We start from the raw sequence: 24374 nt of genomic DNA, 5'->3' as shown, positions 1-24374 counted from the left end.
ATATAATTATCATCGACATCATCACCACTTCAATCATTTAAAACCCGTATCATCGTATTTATTTCCAAAAGCATTATTATCACATCCACAGCCTCCACCACCAGTATTATCACAAACAAAAACACACGTATAATCTCCGTAATCATCATCAACTTTATCACATGTGTTATTATCAAAACCACTACCGCAACCAACATCATAATTATTGACATAATCATACCCAATCCCAAGCCACCACTAACATCATTATTACCACCACAATCAGCATCACCATTTCAAGTACAAACATATCGTAACGTCAAGCAAGTGTTAGTTCATATCGAATACTCACCCACCGCTATTGCTGTTCCCCCCCCCCCGCGTTAGTTCATATCGAATACTCACCCACCGCTATTGCTGTTCCCCCCACGCGCCTGGTTGACCAAGACTGATAACGCGTCATGCCATTTGCGCTCTTGACACAGCAGCACACACAGACAGTGACGATGACAGCGATGAAAATGACCGCACCGATGATAATAGGGGCGATGTAGCTGTAATTGAACTCCTGTGACGTGCAGCAATAATCATAGTAGCTATATGACTGATCGCAGCAGAGTTTCGGACAGTATTCAACAGGTGAGATCGCCGTGAAACAGTATTCTCCACAGAGGACTGTACCTGTAAAAAAAAACAAATATGGATGATTCAGAGAATCTGTGAGCGGTTGCAGCAGAGTTTCGGTCAGTATTCAGCAGGTGAGATCGACGTGAAACAGTATTCAAAGAGGAAAACAAATAAAGATGATTCAGAGAATATGTGTGAATTGTGAGACCTGTTTACGCATGTCATCAACGATGTAATGTATAACGTATATAACTTGTGTGATTTGTGGCATTTCGGTTAAATGCGTGATAAATACAAAGCTAATATTCTTTATTTGTAGTTTATTTGTTTGAACATTAGTGTAATCTGTAATGTGTTATATGCTATAGTGTGATATATAACCAGGGGCTCGGTAGACTGAGTGTCACTTGTGTTAGTGATCAATCAATTTCTGAGTATTTGTTTTTGGCGACCTAATTCAAATCTTCGAATGTCAGACTATTTGCATAGTGAGGGATAAGGCGAAATTAAACATGTTATTTTCTACTTAAATCTCTACAAGAATGACGCTATATCCCGAGATCTGTGTTTTGTTTGACGTTCCCTTTTTCGTACGAAGACGCGTGATAGAGGACTACAATCTGATGTCAAATACTCAATATCAAAGCAGCGTGTTTTGTGTTATCAGATGAGTCATTTAAGTTCTTATTCTATGGAGTTAAATATAATTATCTCCACTCGCACACCAAAATTATCTGCAAATTAGTGCACCTCTTTGATTTTCAACATAGTTGTTTCTTAAGTTTTAAGACCCTGGATAGTAAAAACGGTTCACGGTACTTAAGATAAGCGTACGACTGAATCTTACGAATCTTACGTAAGATCACCCTAAGATCTGTTGATAAAATGGCCTTCAGTAGTTTTTACATTAGTGGTATGATTTGAACAATCTTTGTAAATGACCACTGTCTGATGTCACATACCATAAAAGTATATATAGTATGTGGACATTGTGGTTTCAAAGAAGACATATTTTAAGGTGATAATGCTACAGAACTTCTAGATAATCAATGTGGCCCTTGTGGGTGACCAGTTTGGGGACATTGGGCATGACCAAAACGAATTTGTACATGACCCTAACGTGATATTTCATTCTAAATGTAAAGCTGCAGGACGTGTAGTTTCAGATAAGAAGATATTTTTATTATATATAAGTCTTTTGACATAAAGATACCCTTGCTGAATGCCTTTTTAACGACGGTCGGCGGACGGAGCTGCTCGTATAAGGTCGTTAAAGCGCAAGTTTTGCATTACACGTGTGAACTAAAATAGGACAAATATTGTTTGTCTTAACTTCTTTGCGTATAGAAATTGGTAATCGAATATACACCTTTTCACTCACATCAGTGTAGCCATGAATGCTATTAACTATTTTTAATATTTCAGCATTGGAGACACCTTTTTGCTATTATTATTATTATTATTATTATTATTATTATTATTATTATTATTATTATTATTATTAGTAGTAGTAGTAGTAGTAGTAGTAGTAGTAGTAGTAGTAGTAGAAGTAGTAGTAGTAGTAGTAGTAGTAGTAGTAGTAGTAGTAGCAGTAGCAGTAGTAGTAGTAGTAGTAGTAGTAGTAGTAGTAGTAGTAGTAGTAGTAGTAGTAGTAGTAGTAGTAGTAGTAGTAGTAGTAGTAGTAGTAGTAGTAGTAAGAGTAGTATTAGTAGTAGTGGTAGTGGTAGTGGTAGTGGTAGTACTAGTAGTAGTAGTAGTAGTAGTAGTAGTAGTAGTAGTAGTAGTAGTAGTAGTAGTAGTAGTAGTAGTAGTAGTAGTAGTAGTAGTAGAAGAAGAAGAAGTAGTCGTAGTAGTAGTAGTAGTGGTAGTCGTAGTAGTAGAATTAGTAGAAGTAGTAGTAGTAGTAGTAGTCGTAGTAGTAGTAGTAGTAGTAGTAGTAGTAGTAGAAGTGGTCGTGGTAGTGGTAGTGGTAGTGGTAGTGGTAGTAGTAGTAGTAGTCGTCGTAGTAGTCGTAATCCTAAGTAGTAGTAGTAGTAGTCGTAGTCGTAGTAGTAGTAGTAGTCGTCGTACGTCAGTAGTCGTTCGTAGGTAGTAGTAGTAGTAGAAGAAGAAGGATACGTGGTAGTAGTAGAAGAAGAAGACGTGGTAGTAGAAGTAAAAGTAGTTTTAGCAGTATAAGTAGCAGTAGCAGTAGTAACAGTATTTTATAGAAAACACACTATAATCAAACATAGTTACTGTAACGTACCTGTACATGTATACATAATCAAAAGCCCGAAGAATGTTTTATCCATGTTGTTTGTTTAAGTTTACAATTGTGTTCAATCTAGATTTTGTGCCGCCGAAGGATATCCCGTATAGGTTTTACTTCAGCAAATCCATGATTAAATGGCTATAGCCAGTTTACAATATTGATTAGACGCATTGAAAAGTATTTACCATTTATCACGCGATACTAAATAAGGCACTCAAATAAAATGACCAAAATTAATATCAAGCTTATGGTAGCATATAACTTCCTTAGGTAACCAACTACAGGGAAGTTTAGTTCAATCACGATTAACTAATTGTAATGAATACTTTTCTATAATATTCGTTTTTTAAAACGGATTAAATGGTCAATCACATAATAGTGCCAGCTGATAAACTTAATTTTTATTAGAACTCATATGTTCTCAAATATTTTTATTTGAAAAAAAGTTTTGCCGAATTCTGAAGCAATATCTACAAATACGCATTTTTATAGTTTTTTTTTTAATCGGGTCTTTTGATATAAATGTTTATCATTCATGTAAATTTGATCATTAAACAATCAAAATTATAACTCAAAACAAAAAAAATAACAAAAATCTGATCATCAGTTTGGGGGAAGTTTTAGTCATGTGTTTGGTTATACACGAATATCTTCCACAGAAAATATGCGTGAAGGCTTTCACGATACGGATCGGCTAGCTTCTCTACAAGGCCGCTGTACTACAAATCCGAGGATTGTGTGGTAAGATTCTGTAAAAGAGCATATATCTTTTGTTGGGATTTGTCTTGAAATAGTTCTCGTTGACATTGAGCAGTTAAGTTTGAATCAAATATGGCTGTTTTCAACTAATAACCATATACTGAGCAAATTAAACGTAAACTTGCTAATAAGTGGGTGAATGTTGCCCCTGAACGGCCTGGCATGGATTACCTACATTAAAAACCTCCTGAATACGCCGGAGAGTTCATCACGCATCTACTTCTACTAGAAGAGCTTTGCTTGTAATAATATAAATAATTGAAATGGAAAAGTTTGAATCATAGCGTGTATGTACCCACAGGAGTGAAGCCGCAGACAGAAATAAATTAAGTATGAAACATTAAGAAAGCGAAACTGAATCTAGCATTTGCGCGGTTAGCAAGATATCTTTTCTTTATTTGACAGCTAAAATTGTTCATATGTATGGGAGGGTTGGTCTGTTTTTAAAACTAACCCGCCTTAAAACCGGGCTGTCTTCATGAAATAAATCAAAATTTGTTTAGTGGTTCGGCAGGTTACTACTGTATTTGTTTTGCGGCACAGAGCTTGGTTAATAGTTAAGTCGCAATGATTTATCTTATACGCAAAGTAAAATGTTAACCCACAAATCTGCCAGGGACAATGAATGAACAATGTAAGCTTGCGGTCTATATTACTGAAATCAACGCGATCTCTGCAAATGCGGTGTTGACGACTGGTAAGCATCCAATGATCCCTTGCTAGCCCCGCTTTGCACCAAATTTGTTTACGTTCGTCATTAGCGTTTCATTGCGTGGTAAGTATTTGCTACAGAATTGCGATTACATTTCGGCTTGTTTGATCAAGGATATATTCTTCTACGTGAAAAATGCTACACGTTTGTGTTTCTTCGTGCGTTCGGTGAAAAATCTGTTGTCGTTGTCCAAACCGAGTCATTCGAAAAAATGGTACAGGTTGTCTGTCAAAATGCATTTTGGAGGTTTTATGTTTTAACTAATGAAAATAGTTTGCAATCAGCTTAATGACCGTATGTCGATTCTTGTCCAGATGCTGTCACACAACCCGTATCAATCTAACAGTTTGTATTTTCTACCACAAAAACAGTAAAAAACTTGTACGAAATGTTGTTTCTTGAATGCAAACATATTATCGTAATAACCCGTGCTAATAATCAGAAACTGAAAATAAGTTATAAGCACACGAAACTAGAAATTCTGCTTCTTTTACCAGCATGATAATGTCTGGTCACATATACTTTAATTTTTGTGAACAAATGTGTGTTTTCTGCCAGTTAACACCCAATGTAAGTCTGTCAGTTTTTCTGCCTATAGTGTAGATATTTGCAAATTCAAGCCAGCGTAACATTTTCAGATGGAAGTGAACGTAAAAATACTATTACACAGATAATTGGAAATTTTTGCTATTTTGCAGACATGTCTGTGACCATTTCATGTGCAGTGAAGGTTTACTAAGTGTGGATCAATTCCTGGTCATCTGTCTGTCTGTCTGTCTGTCTGTCTGTCTGTCTGTCTGTCTGTCTGTCTGTCTGTCTGTCTGTCTGTCTGTCTGTCTGTCTGTCTGTCTGTCTGTCTGTCTGTATGATGAATATTAAAATAGTTCGCTCTACAAACGTAACATTTTCTGCGAACTGACCGATTGTCAAATTTACCGACGAAGTGACTCCAAAACACAAACAAAAAATAACATGACAAAAAAGTTCGTGGAAAATTGATATGCTTACTTATTTATATATATATACACATAACTATACGTAAAAAAATAATTTTCGACGAACTTTTTTTGTCATGTTATTTTTTATTACTTATGGACAATTTTGAGAGTTTGGGAGGGGGTAGCAGCTGCGGGGAGGGGGGTAGTAGCTAATGCCGAGTGCTTGTGTTCCAATATATACCACCTTCAAAAATAATACACACATGTAGTTTTGTTTTCATTAAACGACCGCTGTAAATTACTGTGTAACATTTATAGTTATAATTAATTATACTTATTTCGTAACACAAACAATATTATATATAGTATTCAATTTATCTTTTCATTTGCTCAATTTTCTGTTTGTTTTATGAGCATATCAAATACAAATGAAAATCGCTTAAATAACACGTATGCCAATAAATGACACCGCTTAAACACAAATACTGCACGTGTTGACACTAAGAATAAAATATAAGTAAGTTTATATCATTGGCGGTTATTTCGTCAAAAATAGTGACAGTGGAATCAAATTTAATTGCAAATTCATAGTACAAAAATATATTGTTACGATTTTCATGTGGGGGGAGTTCATAACTTCTCAACACAGTATATGTACTCTACATTTTATTTACACACTACGAAAATACATAGATACACCAATAATGTTTATTTGTTAACTGTCTTCACAATCTAGGTAAAATCCATTCTTAATCAAACTGCCACCAACTCTATCTCATACTACTAGTATCTTTCCATCTCTACATTCAATTCTACTCTCCGCCAGCTCCCTCACAGAACCTGGCTTTTCATACAAATCTTCCCACCCTCCCATATTTGGATGTGTGAAAAGACACTGATAGGACCTAACATTTAATTGATATTTATTATCGCAACTGTTGAAATATTTGACCTGCAGAGTTTGCAGAGCAACACACCAGACTAGTCTTTATTATGAAATGATGACCACATGGTATCCTGTTCTGATAACAAATGTCCACCATGCCCCGATGGCATCAAACAAAGCAGTCTAAATTGAGTTCATTTACTAAAATTTACAACACTATGTATCATATAATACATTTAAAACCGAAACCAAGTTCGTATAAAAACTTAAGTAGCGGCAATTTTTTAAGTTTTTCAAAATGTCTCAGAAATGTGCATTATATAATTTAGGTCAATAACTTAATGAAATGTACACAAACGTCAGTGCGGTCAAAGTCCATGGGTCAGTTTCCATTCTTCCCATCCTTGCCGTTAGCGCCGAAAATGCCGCCGCGTCCTCCTCTTCCGCCTCGTCCCCCGCCGGCACCCCCGCCTCCCCCTCCGCCCCCAGCTCCAAACAAAAACCCATCCTCTCCATCCTGGCCGTTTCTACCGTAGCTCCCTCCTCTGCCGCCACTTCCGGCTCCCAACCCACCGCCGCCACCACCACCACCGCCGCCCCCTCTTCCGTAGCCGCCATAACCGCCACCGCCTCCGTTACCCATGCTCTATGGACCAGAGGTATTGAACATTAAGTTATGAAAATAATACAGTAACACAAAAGAAGGAAATGTATTGTTCCGATTACTACCCCCATTGAAACTTTGTCAAAACATTTAAAAAAACAACAACAGACTGTTCATGTAATATTGAATATATTAAATAAATATATATTTGAAAAAATTAACGCATATTTCGGCTTACCCTTTTCTTTTGCCAAATAGGTTACTATTCTAATCTAATAAAATCCAAATATGGAACAAAAATATAGAGATCCAGCGCGAAACTATTTCGTGGATTTTCGTAACCGTTTATTTGCCGCTGCGAAGAGATTAGACAAATATAAGAATAACTATAGAACAGGAAAGTAAAAGTCTGTGATTATTAACCATTTGTATATTTTTAGTTGCAAATCGAATAATTGTAACGTTACATTTATAGCACATGGGAAACGGGCTTTTACCGCATTCTTTGTGTTGATAGTAAAACCAGTCATTTTGTGGAATCCCATTGAATACTTATTGCGCAATTCTCCTGGAAACGCCCAATTTACTTATCATCTGTGTCATTTAACCGATGTTCTAGTTTGTGTGAGAATCTTTTTCTAAAAATGTAAAACGAAAATACGTTTCTGAATTGAAGACATTGTTCTCATGTTCTTTTTTGCTTCTGTGCATTTGTTAACAACGAATACATATGACTGTATAGAACACCTTTAAACATACTATTAAAATGTCGTTCTTTAACACATACGTAAGATACCACTGAACTTTGTTGTACATTGTGTTGCTACATTCAAACCTCAAAGTATAACTAATTTGAAATCATATATATAAATATAAATCGCGCTCTGGTAAAACTGGGCTTAATGCATGTTCGAATAGTGTCGTCCCATATTAGCTTGAGCAGTCCGCGCATACTAATCAGGGACGACAGTTTCCGCCTAAACTGGAGTTTTGTTCAGAATAGACTTTCTTGAAATGTCGACCCTTATGAAATTGTACGGATTGCACAGGCTTATCTGGGACGACACTTGACGCACGTGCATTAAGCCCCGTTTTCTCAGAGCGCGGCGCACTTATGTATTGATGTAAATCAGGTAACAATGACTGGACTAAAATAAATTGTATGTGCAATATTATCCAACTAAATCATATTTCAACCAGAAACGTCAATGCTTTCTCGTTATCTGATAGTAAAACATTTACAGTGCTAATAAATCACCTTGATGTCTGTATTTTGAACGTCGGTATATTAAAATATGTTTAAATTCAAATCGTTATTGACTTGTTCCTTTTTACTGTGAATGGTATGCATGCATTATGTGGCAATTTATTCATATAATTGCACTGGTTTTCATACAATTAGAAAAAATAGATTAATACAAAGATCATCCTTCAAGATCTTTAATGATTTCCCTTGTGGACTGAATGCTGTTATACAGAGAGGTTACCAATGCAACGAATTTAGCCACCGGATTGAAACATAGCAATCCTGTAATAACTAGTTATAAAACACCCCACTACTTTGCTTTTCATAAATGAAATGCATGATCAGTGCTTGACGGTATTCAACGTCTGTCATATAAATAGATTTCAGATCTAAGACAAGCTCGATCGAGGTCACGTTCCTCATTGACATCATCAAGATGGGTTTCCACCATTTTCGGAAAACAGTGACTTATCTTGTTTCACTTTCGCAAAGGTTTTGGGAAAACTGGGTGGAAAAATCGCGCTGATGTCACGCGAGATGGCGTTTTGTTTAGCGCTATATTAACGCGCGTTTAGCACGCATGTTCGATCTGAATAGACAAACATTTGTATTTGCCGGACTTTTTGTTTCTGTTTTACATCAGGTATGTTTTAGGTTGTTTCGTAAATTCACAAATAGGAGGCTTTGCAATTTAATAAAAGCTGCGAAAATACGCTCGCAAATTAACACGTTATGACTTAATTATTGACACTAATAGCAGTCAGTTACTAGTATTTAATACTTATGTTACTATATATAGCTAAACAAATAAAGTACGTTTACAAACAGTTTCGTATGCGAATTAATCAAGCTTATTTACCTAACCTTACTTCTGCTACAGTGTTTTAGAACTACGATTGCATTTTAATAAGTAAATCTCTTGATTATCTTTAAAGGTTATGCTTAAATCTTGTTTAGAATTCTAAATAAGGAAGGAAGTTGTTTTGAACTCTGAATTATAAAACTTAGGTGTTTACTATGGGCAACGGAGGAAGTGGCGGTAGCGGTGGCGGCGGTGGAGGCGGCGGTGGTGGAATGTTTGGAGGAGGATCCGGTGGGGGCGGCGGCAGTGGGGCGTGGCCGACGGACCGGCATCGTCCCGACTCACTTCCGGTTACGTCATTTTCGGTTACGTCTGTTGTATGGAGGGAGCCATACTCTATAACACTAGGTGCGAACGTAGATTTTATGGTTTTTGCTTATAAATTGTGTGTAAACCTATAAATTGCTTTACATAGGTTACACTGATTAACTGGCATGGATTTACTTCTTTTGACACGAGGAAGTTTCTAGATGTAATATAAACCGTAAGCAATACAAATAATAGCCTAACCGACGTTCCATTGAAAATAATATGCTTTTGTTCAATGTTTTGATTACTATCTGCGCAATTTAGGAGAGAAGTATAGTTTTCTGTGCTCCGGTTCAGAACTTACTCTTTGAGTTTTTTTACAAATTTTTTTTACAAAGTTTTTTTCTGTATCTGTATGAAAATCAGCTAGTATCATATGTAAGAAAACACTTGCAATATGCCTCGCTTTTTCCAGGGTTTCTCCTGGCCAACGATGACAAAAACTATCCTACATAGCAACGGTGTTTTGCAGCTGTCATGGTAACAACCACGCGTGAATGAATTGTATGCATTCGTTTTTATGTTTGAATGTGTGCGTGGTTATTGCGAACTGTAGGTTGTATACGATCAGATTTGCATCGATCTGAACAAATCCGTGTGTTAAATACAATTATTATTAAACGCTTACATACTTTGTTTGAAGTATCATAATATATCATTATCATGTTACTATCATCATTTTGTCATTAAATAAAATGAAAAGAAAATGGGGTTTTGTTCGATGTTAGTGTAAAGTATAATTTTATTCAGATAGTAAAAAAGAATTAAAATGCTCTAGCTTACGTTAGCAAATTGCTGGCACCTGATTTGACTTGTATATTGTGTGAATTAAAACACTAAATATTGGGAAACCAAATATTATTTTCCAAAATTTAACGATTTTTTATTTTAAGATAGTGGGACACCCACAATCGCCTGCATTTGTCTATTATTTGAGCCTCGTTCTGGGAAAACTGCGCTTAGTGCATTTGCATAAATTGTTATCCCAAATTAGCCTGTGAAGTTTACACAGGCTTATCAGGGACGACAATCCGCATCAAACGGATTTTCGTTCAGAAGAGACTGCCTCTAAACGAGAGAGTCCATTAAAGCGGAAAGTGTTGTCCCTGATTAAACTGTGCGGACTGCACAGGCTTATCTGGGATGACATTATCGCATATGCATTAAAGGGGCCTTTTCACAGATTTTGGCATTTTTTTAACTTATTCATTAAATGCTTTATATTGATAAATGTAAACATTGGATCATAAAAGCTCCAGTAAAAAATCAAGAAAAAAATTAAAAAAAGGAAAAGAACATTGCCCGGAGCAGGTTTCGAACCAGTGACCCCTGGAGTCCTGCCAGAGTCCTGAAGTAAAAACGCTTTAGCCTACTGAGCTATTCCGCCGAGCACAAATTTTTGACGTATTTTATACATTATATAAGCAATCTTCGTAGTTTCACAAAATTTAACGACAAAAACAGAACTCTCCAAATTATTCAATCGTTTCGCGTTGCAACGCTTTATAATTTTTAGGTTTTAAAATCGTCAAAAGATGCATATAATGGCTATATTAGAGCATGGTTAATGTTCAGTATTACTGTTTCCTCACAAATATCATAACTAAAACGAAAACTTACGAATCTGAAACAACTTTTTTCAATTTTGTCAATTTACCAAAGCGTGAAAAGATCCCTTTAAGCCCAACATTCTCAGAACTAGTCTTAAAGTCAGATTGCCCGCCATGATTTTAAATCGGTTTAACGCCGATTTATCGATCAAACCACATTAGCTCTGCACCGCTAGAACTAGCAGTAAAACCAGTTATGTCATCGTCGCAAGGAGATTACTTTTAAAATGTTTTCTTCCTTGAGAAAATTTGAAAATTTTCTTTTAAATCAATAAGATTCTATTATGATAAGATTTTATGCATTTGCATCGAAACAAAAACACTTGTGCTAAAATAATCATTTTTTTACTTCCTTAGCATATATATTCATCCATTGAACGTATATATGGATTCATAACAACAGCCAGGTGAATAGATCAGCAGAATGTAAATAGAAGTTTAAGCTATATTCATATTTAAAACATGTCTAAATTCATTACTGTGTTAATTAACATCCAATGATTTACAACAAATATCGAGGCAACAATAATGTCTTTAATTTGTCAAAAGTCGGCGCTTTTCTAGTATTAGCTAAGAACCGGCAATAGGGTCACAAATAATTTATATATCAATACCAGTAGAAACTAAAACGGCAAGCATTAATTCCATATTGCACAAATATTGAGATTTAAACAAACACATAGTCAGGTACAGACTAAAGATAAAAATATTTGACCCAGCATACACATTCAAATACATTAAGGAAGTTTTAACAGTAGTTTGTGGTTCCTTCATCGATTAAATAGAAAGATTATTATGGCTGGCCAAAGTTAACAAAATACTTGGTATTGCGATAAGCATAAAAACAGTGTCCTATTTTCATAATGTGCAAGTTAGTTCTCTTCCTTATTTTACTAGATACAAGTAAGAAAACAAATATTTTACTATATACAAGTCTGAAAACAAAATAAGCCTCTGGGCTCATTGCATGCGCGTAGTGTCGTCACAGATTAGCCCGTGCAGAAAACGCTCAAACAGGGACGACACTTAACGCCTAAACTGGATTTAAGCTACGAATAGACTTCTTTAAAAGACAAATACGATAACAGCGGAAAATGTCGTCCCTGATTAGCCTGTGAAGACTGCGTATGCTAATCTGGGATGACACTATACGCACATGCATTAAGCCCAGTTGTCCCATATCGAGGCTAAATTCATTCCATCCTACAGAACGCATGATTGAAATAACAATCATATCTGATAATGTTTGGGGGTTCTAAACACTGTTGAGAAACACCAAAACAGTGCAGTGTAGTGACGTAATGTTCTTTATATAAATCACATCAGTCGATGTTTTAATGTCGCGTTAAGCCTCTTTTTTGTTAACACACGAAGAAAGAAAAATGAGAAAATTATTGGATTAATAGAATTCCAGGTAAGTGCTAAATACAAATACGTAAATTGGCTCGGCATAGCAACCAGAACCTCTGGCCACTCGCCAAGGCTTGTGGTTTAGGTATTCTAAGCCTTGCTGAATAAACTTATTTAGTATTCGACTCGGAATTCGTTTTCTATATGTATTCATCATATGGTACTTTAATTATGTATTCAAGATATGGTACTTTAAGGATGCATGCATCCTATGGTACTTAAAGGAGGTATTCATCATATGGTACTTAAAGGATGTATTCATCATATGTTACTTAAAGGATGTATTCATCATATGGTACTTAAATGATGTAACATCATATGGTACTTCAAGAATGTATTCACCATATGGTACCTAAAGGATGTATTCATCGTATGGTATCAAAAGGATGTATTCATCATATGGTACTTAAAGGATGTATTCATCATATGGAGCTTTATGCATGTATTCATCATATGGTACTTTAAGGGACCGTTTCACGTTTTGGTATATTGACACAAATGAGAGAAAAGGTTTCAGATTTGCAAATGTTTGTTTTATTTATGATATTTGCAAAGAAACAATAATAATGAACATTTACCATGCTCTAAAATATCCATAATATGCATCTTTTGACGCTTTCAAAAACCTGAAAATTATAGAGCATTACCAACGCGAAACGATTGAACAATTAGGAAAGTTATGTTGTTATCGTTATATTGTGTTACATTACGACGATTACTTAAATAAAGTATAAAATGAACAACTCACATGTGTGCACGGATGGTCGAGTTGAGTGAGACTATTACTCTAATGTTGAGGATTCCTTATATTCATTCTTAAACTTTATTCTTGATTTATACTTGAGCTATTTAGTTCCAATGTTTACATTTATCAATTTATAGTATTGAATGACAAACTGCAATACAACCCAAAATCTGTGAACAAGGTCCCTTAAAATACAATTTCAGTGTCGATATGGAGAATCCCGGTGCAGTTGATAAAAATGTACTTAACACTGGATTACCATTTAACACCTTTTGCAATTATCTGGGCACGAAGATTTTTAACGAACATATTATATTGCTATTGACAATTTAATATACAAACCATCAACATTGCTTATTAACATTCACCAGTATGCGTACAGGACATGAGCACCGTGTATAGTATTTGTGTATGCGTATCTGTTATACATGTACATACATATTACATAAACAAAATAAATTTGAAAACAAAAATCTTCAAATATTCAATTCTTTCTCCCTTGAAAAAGTTTACAAGCAATGACAGTAACTTAGTCCTTTCATAATAATTTGTTATGCGATACACAGGTTTTTATGTTAGCATTAAATTAAATGTATAGAGAACAAGAACACATTTATTTCTTAGCTCTTTTAGTGCTGGAACCGAATTTTTAAGGCCTTTGCAAACAGTTTGGATCCCGGTGAGACGCCACAGAACGTGGCGTCTCATCAGGATCAAAACTGTTTGCTATTCTGATAGTATTCTCTGAAAAAAATAGGAGAAAATGCTAATTTTAGAAATTCAGCAGACGACATTTTAGCAGACGACAAATTTCCCAGCATGCAAAGGGTTAGGATAATATTAGCCTGGGTAAACTGGACTTCTCATGGGTAATAAGAATCCGCTGGACTTGCCAAATACACGAGGCAATCACACAAACATCATTTCAGACCAATAATTGGTCTTGCACTTCTCACGGGCAATACGCATCAGCAGGACATGCCGATTACAAGAGACACTAACCACCAATATAATTATTTCAGACAAAAACTTGGTCTTGCACTTCTCACTGGCAATAACTATACAAAAGAGACAATCGCCACCAACATAATTATTTCAGACAAATAATTGGTCTTGCACTTCTCACGGGCAATACGTACCAGCTGGTCTTGCCAAATATAAGACACAAACAACAGCCAACATCTTTATTTAAACAAATACTTGGTCTTGCACTTATCATGGGCAATAAGAATCAACTGAGCCTGCTAAATAAGACACCACCACCACCATTATTCTATAAGACAAATACTCTGTCTTCTTGCGCTTCTTACGGCAATTAGTACCAACTGGTCTTGACAAGTATAAGATACAAAAACCACCAACATCATTTTTGTCTTTCGCAGGTTATTATAGACGCTTTGTAAAAGATTTCAGTCGTATAACAAGATCTTTGAATGAGGCAGGTATTTTACAGAAAATTGTTCAGTCCAAGGCCCATAACTTCGCCAAAAACAATGGACCAGAACGAAAGTCACACTTCATCTGTATGTCATGTAGGTAGACTCACATACCAAAAATCAGCTCAATATTTAAAAGTGTTGGGATAAAATCTCCATAAAACGGTTATTATAGTGAAATTTTCAAAGCATAATAATAACTTTGCCAAAAATCCATGCACTGAAACGAAACTCACACTTCATGTGAAGGTCTTGTAGGTAGACTCACATACCAAAAAAACAAAAATCAGCTCAATATCTTAAAGCTTTGCGTAAAAAACTCCGGAAAATAGAATGCCGGACAATCCGACTGCTATATCCCACCATACCGGGGGCATATAAAGCTAAATAACTTCTGCAAAAGTACACATGTACAACTTCATATCATAAGGAACAATTCATGCCCATTGAGATTTCAATGTATATCCCCTTTACAACGTATCAGGGGGTATAACAAAATTCGAAAGTGGAGAAACATACACATGCAAAAATTGCACATCCAATAACAGACTATAGTCAAATGCGAGTAAACCAAAGTCAATAAGAAGTATTCTGCATCTATTCAATAATACACAACCAAAGTCTAAGTAAGAAAATTAAGACAACAAATAAACTGTACAAAAAGTGTAACAGTAAACTCTTACATTATTTCTTAAATCTTCTTTCTCCTCTTCTTTCTCCTCACTGCCACTAAACTTGGACTTCTCCTTCTTTGGGGCGATATCACTGTCGTCGTCTTCATACTCACTCAGTTCGCTGTTTCGCTTCTTTTTGGGTCTGCTCATCTCATTATCTGACCCAATATTGCCATCAACCTAATTGTAAATGAAGAGAACAAAATGTACATGGAAATTAATATTTTGCAATGAAAGGACCTTAATTCCTCGATAGATGTTGCAGTCATCTTTTGCTGGTGAAGAAAAAGCAAGAAAAAAGTATGTTGGCTTGTTATTTTTCATCCATAAAAAAATTCCAGCAAACATTGGTTATATTGTTTTTTTTTAATCAGATCACTGTGCATAAAGCATAATAATCTTAAATTTCACTTTTAATAAATTATTCATAAAAAAAGAAACAACAACTTTTAGTGCTTACTTCAAATGAAGCCCTACCTTAATCTCTTCTCCCACATCTCAATTCATGCTGCGTTTCCTATCAGACATTGTGAAGAGTCAACTGCTGTAAATATGTAAGCATGAGCTAAGTGAACATACAAAACTGATAATTTAACAAGTTTAATATTTTCACTTGCAAGAATCCTACTCACATCCGCCAGGGACAACACTTGTCAAAATTTGTATAAATATACACCTAATGGTACTAAATATTGTCGGAATTGCAACATATACAATAACTTTCATTTCGTGGCATGTTGTTGTGAGCAATTCTGCCAGTTTGATTCTCAACGGATGTGCAGAGACTCTTAATCTTACCAAAAATACACGCAGACGTTTAGGAAGTTAGTCTACCTAGTTTTTGTATTCCAAAGAGGATTTATACGTTTTCTACACAGCTAATACAGAACTGTTATTCATTTTACCATACTACTCTTGTTTGAAATTGTCAAAAAGTCTACATTTGAACTCTGTAACAAAATTATTTACTTGTACACTAACCAAATCCATAAGTATTTAACATGTTCGTAACATTTGCGACTCAATTTGTATAACCTTTATTACAATCGTTTAAAGCATAATAATTTTTCATTTTTAAGAATTTTAAACCAAACCTTTTTAATTGTACATACCCGTTTACATTCAATCGATATCTACCTAATTCTCCATAAACAGCAACATTACATGTATTTATTTTAACCTGAAGTAATCGTTTGCACAATTTTAAATGTATGCGTTCAATATCATCTGACTTTGTAAAACCCCACACTTCTGAGGCATAATTTTATATAGAACCAACAAAGGAGTCAAACAAGTGACATGATATTTTTTTGTATTTATATCCAAAACATTACATTTCATTAATAATGTGTTCAATGCTTTAGGGGATTACCAACCAAATGTTCTTGGATTAATTTAAAACTTACAGTATAATTCAACAACGTACCTAAATAATTAAAGTTATCAACAACTTCAATATCATTACCATTGGAAGACAATTTTTCATTTTCTGTTTATCCTCCTCTTTTCCGAAATACCATTATTGTAGTTCCATTTTGGAAAATAACATTTTTGAAAATTAAAACAGAAAATATCAAGCCTTGTTTATTTGTAGGGATATTATTATCCATTGTGAATTTCAAATTTTTCATCGAGCGGGAGTACACGTGACATACGGATTTATAAATATGGCTTACCTAAGCAGGCAAGATTTTATTGATAGTACACCTGATAATAAACTATTGCACATGTTTGATGAGCTTAGGTACATAAGAAACGAGCAATTAAATTGTAGCAAAAATCTTGAAGAGTTTCAAAAATCGCTAACACAGGTTGATCAGAAAATTGGACATATAATCAATGTGACAAATTCACAAACAGAGCTCTTGAGAGCAGTGGCGTATAAGTCGATAGACCTGGAGGCTCGTTCAAGACGAAACAATCTTATATTCAGAGGAATTACGGAAACCCGGGAGGAAGATTGTTACGCGGTAATTGCTGACTTTCTAGAATCAAAATTGGACGTAAATTCGAGAGACGTGTACATGGCACGTGCACACAGACTGGGAAAGCGAGTCCAAGGTAAAAATTTCAACAAGAGGCCGATAATCGTAAATTTTAGAGACTATGGAGATATCAGCTATGTGATGAGCAAAGTAAGTCGGTTGAAAGACCATCCGGGTTATTCAGTTGACTATGACTACCCAAAAGAAATTCAAAGTGCAAGATCTCGACTCTGGCCATTGTTAAAAAAACACCGTGCCGAATATCCAAGGTCAAAAGTAGCTATTGTCTTCCCTGCCAAATTGATAGGGACGAATTCCCCAATTGGAACTTTTACGTCGGTTACGACAGAAATGACACATATAAATGTGATTAATCAAAATGAACAAGTGCAACAAACGCATGCTCAACAACAGGTATTTACGAATGTCGTACCAGAACAGCGCGCTGAAATGAACACTTCGACTATAAACCCCCCTCCTGGTTTCCCACCTCATGATCAGACAACAAATTCCGCTCACTGATAATGTCGGACCAAATAACTATAACAGTAAATCTGGATTTCAGCAAAATAACACATATATTCACGATATGGACTCTCCGTTAGCCAGCACTAATTACAGTCCAGGATTATCAGTTGTGTCAAATGTAGAAAACACGGGATTTGCGCAATTGTTAAATTTGCAGAGTGTCCAAGTGAGCGATGGGTCATTAAATAGAGCGGACCAGACAGACAAAGTTGTGAACTCCGAATATTTACATGGGAGTTATTTTGGAACGATGCCTTCCCTGTTAAAAGATACATGTGCACTATTATTACCCAATACTACCCCTGCGTCCGGTAGCATTAAAGGGATCTTTTCACGCTTTGGTAAATTGACAAAATTGAAAAAAGTTGTTTCAGATTCGCAAATTTTCGTTTTAGTTATGATATTTGTGAGGAAACAGTAATACTGAACATTTACCATGGTCTAATATAGCCATTATATGCATCTTTTGACGATTTTAAAACCTAAAAATTATAAAGCGTTGCAACGCGAAACGATTGAATAATTTGGAGAGTTCTGTTTTTGTCGTTAAATTTTGTGAAACTACGAAGATTGCTTATATAAGGTATAAAATACTTCTAGTATATGTACTCGGCGGAATAGCTCAGTAGGCTAAAGCGTTTTTACTTCAGGACTCTGGCAGGACTCCAGGGGTCACTGGTTCGAAACCTGGTCCGGGCAATGTTCTTTTCCTTTTTTAAATTTTATTCTTGATTTTTTACTGGAGCTTTTACGATCCAATGTTTACATTTATCGATATAAAGCATTTAATGAATAAGTTAAAAAATGCCAAAATCTGTGAAAAGGCCCCTTTAACACCCATTCGCCGGTCGTTAGTGAGCAAAATCAGTGTAATATTTCTGAAAAAAATACGCCTTTAAATGATCAGACATATGCTAAGGTGGTGACAGGTAGTGGCTCGCATGTATCCCGTACAAGAAACCGTACATCTCGGCGGACTTACTCCGCTAGTCAATATAGTAGAAATTTGACAGCTGTCAAAAATGGGAATTTCCCAGTTTCTAAAAATAGAAACGAGACGAACGATGGACAACAGAGTGAGCCGGAGGTCAAGAAGTAGGACGGAGAGGAGAAGATCAAAGTTCGATGCGCTTATATGAACATTAACGGACTATGTAGTAAAAGGACTGACAAATTGAAATCGGATTTTGTAAAGAAATTATTCGATAACAATGATTGTATTTTATTTACAGAAACATGGACAGATGCTTTTTCAAATTTACATGTAGATGGTTTCGAACATTACGTTTTAAATAGAGAAGATATTAAAAGCACAGCAAAACGAAATTCAGGCGGTATTATTGTTTATATAAGAAATAATCTAGTGTCAGATGATAGTTTAGTTTTTACATCAAAAGATGACATTATTTGGGTTAAATTATCTGCCAAAAAGTTAGGTACAGAGAGAGACTTTTTTTTATAGGTTTATGTTATGTGGTTCCAGATGATAGTAGCCGCCAATCTATGGATGAGACTAATGTTTTTGATAGGTTAACTGATTCCGTTATATATGTAGAAAGTTTGTCAGAAAATGAAAATTATTATGCAATTTTTGGAGACTTTAACTCACGCACATCAACTTTGCCTGATTATGTAAAAAATGATATTGTGAACAATTTCAATATTGATTTACTGCCTGAGGGGTACCAGTCGGATATTGAATTACGTAGGTTTTCATTAGATAAAACGTCTGTCAACAATAATGGAAGACTTATGTTAGATTTTTGTAAGCAAACGGGCTATAGAATTGTAAATGGTAGAAAAGGCAATGATAATATGATAGGGAAACATACATTTGTAAGCAATAGGGGATGTAGCGTGGTGGACTATTTGTTATGCAAATATGCTATGTTCAAGAATATTTCCATATTTGATATCGATGTTCCAAATATTGTCTCAGACCACTGTTTAATGAGCGTTACATATACATTAGACTCAATTATCAGTAAAAATACAAGTGATAGGTGTGATACAAAAGATTTTGAAAGTGTAAACTATAAATATGTATGGAAGCCCGACTTGAAAAATACTTATATTGAAAATTTAGAGAGTGAAGAATGTTTAGAAAGCTTAGATGTTTTGACGAATAATATAAGGGCTAGCATGACATGTGATGATATAGATGTGTTTATTTTATGCTTTCCGGTGGTTTATAGAGAAATATCAGTGAAATAAAACTGGTATTCCACTGTTTTAAACAGTGAAAAATAACAGTGAAAAATATCGATATTTGTCACTGTTTTACTGTGAAATGACGTCATTTTTTCAACGAAATGACGTCATAAATCCAGCGAAAGTATCCAGTTTAACTCATTTTTAATGTAAATATACGGTGCAAAAAGCATAAAATAAAAAGAAAATTTGTTGGATTCGGTGGAATATCGATTTTAATTCACTCGTGATCATAGAAAAAATATATTTTCACTCGTGGCGAAAATATTGTTTTCTATGATCACTCGTGAAATAAAATCGATATTCCACCGAATCCAACAAATATCCTCTATGTATAAATAATTTCGAAACTATTATAGACAATGTTGCCTCACCTTTTGTTAAAAATATATGTACAGAAAATAGTAATTATGTTGTTAACTCGGAAAGTTCACAGCCATGGTTTAACGAGGAGTGTTTTGAGAAAAGGAATATTTTCTTAAGATGTCTTAATCAGTATAGAATTAGTCAAAATGAAAACACAAGAGTGAATATGGTGAAATCTAGGTCGGATTATAAGTTAACAATAAGAAAATGTAGATACAATTATGATAAAGAAAAAACAAACACACTGTTGAGTAACAGGCACAAAAATGCTCGTTTATATTGGAATATGCTAAAGGAATCTGCTGGTATCAAAAAGTCAAATATATCAATGTCAATGTTTGTAAATTATTTTAAAGCTGTTAATAATCCAGAAGATAGGTTTTTTACACCTGATGAGGATATTATGTATTTTATTGATAGGTACGAAAATGATGAATTTAAAATTATGTTCAGTGAATTAAACACATGTATAACTATTACGGAAATAACAGCAGCCATTAACCAGTTGAAAACCAACAGGTCAGGTGGTCCTGATTGTTTAATAAACGAAATGTTTACTGTCGGTAAAAATGCATTGATGAACGTTTTTTATACATTGTTTAATAAGATTTTTGAAAACGCATATTTCCCCAAGCGATGGTCGGAAGGCTTTGTGATTCCACTGCATAAAAAAGGCAGTAGCTCTATAAATAATGTGGATAATTATCGTGGTATAACTTTATTGAGTAGTTTAGGTAAGCTGTTTACTAGGATTATAGATAATAGATTGAAATCATGGGCCGAAAAGTATAACGTGTATATAGAAGCCCAATCAGGATTTAGGGCAAATATGAGTACGGTAGATAATATATTTGTGCTTAACGGTTTAATAACACATGTTCTGAATCAAGGGAAACAACTCTATACATTATGTGTTGATTATACTAAAGCGTTTGACTATGTGGTTCGTGAAAATCTTTGGTTTAAGCTGATACAGCTGGGACTTAGAGGTCATATACTCAACATCGTTAAATCAATATACGATTCTGTTAAGTCTAGAGTTAAGTATTGCTATAAGTTAAGTTATGAATACACATGTACTCTTGGGGTACGTCAGGGGAGTGCTTATCTCCCTTTTTTTCATTTCGATGTTTATCAATGATTTAGAAGACATGTTTATTCATAACAATGCAGATAGTATAGATGTTAATATGTTTAAGATATTTATGTTACTGTATGCCGACGACATTGTCATTTTTACAAATTCGGCTGAATCATTACATATAAGCAAGTTTTGTCAATCGTTTTCTCGTTTTCGAGTCTCATCGCATATATTGCATATTGAGGCTGGTCGATGGACCAGACCTTTGAGTACCCCAATAAGTGATAGAAAATGTGCAAGATGCAATACAATTGAGGATGAATATCATTTTGTTATGAAATGTGTAATGTATACTGACATTAGGAAAAAATATATTGGCAGAAAATATTGGTTTAGACCTAGCATGGCTAAATTTGTAGATCTTATAAAGTCAGAAAATGAGAATATACTTAGAAACTTAGGAACCTATATTCATAAAGCATTTATTATTAGAAATGAGGTAATGTATAGAAATTGACATGGTGAAATTGTTGCACAATGTGTTTCGTGTGATACTGTAAATACAAGCTTTCTATGTGCTTCTTTGTACTTGAATTGTATATATTTCATGTTTTCAATGTTTTTCTGCTGAAACTGTTAATATGTCTGATGTACTATGTATGTTCCTTGGTATATTACAGAAACCATACGCAAACTATGTTTACATGATTGTTGGTTACTGTTACATACATTTTGTCATACGGATAATAAATATGATATGAGGCCTTTATGCCGTTTTAATTGTTTTAATTGTTAAGTATACCAGACTATGATAGCGTGCTATTTAGAACTGTAATTTATTGTAGTGAAATACGATTACATTATAACATTTACATGCACTTTTCTATTACGATTAATAGATAAGACATGTTGCCTTAATACCCTTTGTATTATTAGTAGTTCACGATCGTACAATTAATGTATTAAAATGTGTCATTTTAAGTCTAGTTTCCACAATATTTGCCTTACATGTTTCTTTCGGTAAGACAAATATATGAAAAGTGGATATTAATTGTTAAGTACAGATGTTAGTGATAGCAGTTGCCTATGATATCAGTCTTACATTTTCGTTTCGGTAAGACATATATATCTATGGCACTCTCAATGTTAATTCCATATATGTTAAAATACCATCTGTGATAGATATATAACTCATACATGTTTAATAATTAAACTATATTATAATTTTTGTATTCAAAGGTTTCTTTGCGATTGGTTATTTTACTTGTTTTTCGTAATAGTAAAATTGAACTAAATTTATAAACATATTCGAAGAGGCCGATGTAGAGAAACCATTTAATGCAGGATAAAGTGGTGTAATATGGCATACTTATGTAAATGTGTATGTTATGTCGTTGTTTGTTAAATCGATGCATATGTTTAGAATACAGCCCGAAAATGCTTCCTTTAAACAACATACTACCATGCTTATATGATGATATTTGATAGTACGAAACAAATTAGGATAAATGTATGCTACATTTTTAAAGCCAATTTCTATGTTTCTACATTGTCATTAGAATATCATCCAGTAATCGGATTGAAGAAACCTCTAAAATAAAAACATATTGTATTATATCTTAAAATAGATTGGTTAAATGCTTAGAAAACGTTCCAGATATTGTTCTCAAAGCGATCTTCTCCAAATGTTGGAAACATACAACAACAACTTTTGTTAAAATTTTGTATTCTAGTCTACACTGTTCGTCAACACTTGTATTGTATATATGTCCTCGTGGGCTTAAATGCCTTATTGGATTGAAATAAAAAACTGTCTGTCTTTGATATTTATGTTTTAATTGCAACATGGAACATATCAGGTGAAAACTCAACACGTGCAATATTGATGGTAATACATATTATTGGCGGTCATTCCCTTTTATATATCACCCAGGTAAATCTTAGTTTTTTGTAAGATATATATTTAATGAAAAAAGCATCTGATACGCAAAATATCAGAATCTGCTACATATTTCACAAAATTGTAATCAATTGCTAATCTTAAATTATTAATAGTTTTGATAAAAACTAATGTAATCATCTCCATACTGTTATCCACATTTATATTATATCCGTAAACAAGTGACTTTAGGTTGTTATTTATTGTTATGAATTTTGAACAAATGTCACATATGACATACCTCATACAAATGTTTTTTTTGTTGCAGGAAAGTATCAACCCTTAGTGAAAAGGTTGTTCAAGCTTACGAACAAATTAATTGGGGTGTATATTTTGACACCTTTATAGAAGTAACCGTGGTTATATGACGTAAAAATAATTCTAAAAAATATGAAGAACACACTCGATCGTTTCATGTTCAGCACCTTAAAAGCCATTTGGCAATATTATTCTGTTGACGAATGAACTTGCTTATAGATAATGCGTGTTAAGAGAAACATTTTAATTTGAGCAGACACTTTTGAGACAGATCTATTTAAACCTAAGAGTGTACACGGTGTACAACTACAGTGACCGTGTGGTGACATGAATGATTTAACGATTCTGGCTTTGTTTACGCATGCAAAACGCCAAAGAAGCCCATGTATCAAGCCACATCAAATACAGACGTATACATATATAAACAATAACGTTTAAATGTATAGCAAAGATCAGCTTTATAACCATATTTTAAATCTTTGTTTAGTTTCACAGTTTGTATATGTCCATTTGTCAATAGGCTGTTCCGTTATTCAGATACAGAACATTGGGAATTTACATATCAATTTACTTACACATGAAATAAAGGCAGACTAAGGCCAGAAGTTTTGGGTTTTCAATATAGACGAAAATATACATAGTTGAACATTGACATTAAATCAAAATATAAAATGCCAAACAAATACCTCTTTTCCTCCGGTAGCCATTTTTTGTTAAGTGGAATCACGAAACGGAAACGTCGTGAAATTGGAAGTTGTGTCACTTGTTTCTATTTTGAAAATGGTTTATTTTTAGTAAATTACGCACTTGCCATATAAAAAAAGAAAATCGTTAAAAAAAGATATTTGGCGTATACCCTTACTTTGAAATAAAGGCAGAAAATAGACGTTTTTAAGTTATTAAATTAAACTCGATGGTTTATGGTAGCGCACCCGTAATAGGCACCTATCCAAAT

At 34.3% G+C, this 24374-nt stretch overlaps 3 protein-coding genes across 3 annotated transcripts in view; 1 reads left to right on the top strand and 2 right to left on the bottom strand.

Moving 5' to 3' along the window:
• LOC127844675 (uncharacterized) overlaps window positions 1–3090 on the bottom strand; it is a 4590-nt gene extending 1500 nt beyond the window's left edge. Inside the window, exons 1-2 of the mRNA XM_052375085.1 lie at window positions 2855–3090; window positions 385–660 (exon numbers count right to left, since the gene is read on the bottom strand). Coding sequence (XP_052231045.1) covers window positions 385–660; window positions 2855–2900 — 322 coding nt within the window. The 5' untranslated portion in view covers window positions 2901–3090. The remainder of the gene's footprint in view (window positions 1–384; window positions 661–2854) is intronic.
• A 2830-nt stretch (window positions 3091–5920) lies between these two features.
• LOC127844916 (uncharacterized) lies at window positions 5921–7240 on the bottom strand. The gene is made up of 2 exons (XM_052375465.1): window positions 6998–7240; window positions 5921–6801 (listed from the first exon to the last, which is right to left on the bottom strand). Exon 2 carries the CDS (start codon window positions 6796–6798, stop codon window positions 6538–6540), a length of 261 nt encoding a protein of 86 aa, XP_052231425.1. The 5' UTR covers window positions 6799–6801; window positions 6998–7240; the 3' UTR covers window positions 5921–6537.
• Window positions 7241–8483: 1243 nt separating this feature from the next.
• On the top strand, window positions 8484–9883 carry LOC127845455 (serine/arginine-rich splicing factor 1-like). The gene is made up of 3 exons (XM_052376380.1): window positions 8484–8648; window positions 9014–9215; window positions 9592–9883. The coding sequence occupies exons 1-3, from the start codon at window positions 8586–8588 to the stop codon at window positions 9630–9632; spliced, it is 306 nt and encodes a 101-aa protein (XP_052232340.1). The 5' UTR covers window positions 8484–8585; the 3' UTR covers window positions 9633–9883.
• Window positions 9884–24374: the final 14491 nt, after the last annotated feature.

The sequence above is a fragment of the Dreissena polymorpha genome, chromosome 9 (genome assembly GCF_020536995.1).
Source record: "Dreissena polymorpha isolate Duluth1 chromosome 9, UMN_Dpol_1.0, whole genome shotgun sequence".
NCBI classification, from domain to species: Eukaryota; Metazoa; Mollusca; class Bivalvia; order Myida; family Dreissenidae; genus Dreissena; species Dreissena polymorpha.
The sequence above is the reverse complement of the archived record's forward strand: the minus strand, read 5'-3'. Positions and strand labels throughout refer to the sequence as shown.

Bases quoted from the DNA above. Each gene is read 5' to 3' on its own strand.
- LOC127844916 (XM_052375465.1), bottom strand. From the start codon at position 6,798: ATGGGTAACGGAGGCGGTGGCGGTTATGGCGGCTACGGAAGAGGGGGC.
- LOC127845455 (XM_052376380.1), top strand. From the start codon at position 8,586: ATGTTCGATCTGAATAGACAAACATTTGTATTTGCCGGACTTTTTGTT. The intron at 8,649-9,013 runs GTATGTTTTAGG...TATAAAACTTAG, and splicing joins TTGTTTCTGTTTTACATCAG to GTGTTTACTATGGGCAACGG. The intron at 9,216-9,591 runs GTGCGAACGTAG...CGCTTTTTCCAG, and splicing joins GCCATACTCTATAACACTAG to GGTTTCTCCTGGCCAACGAT.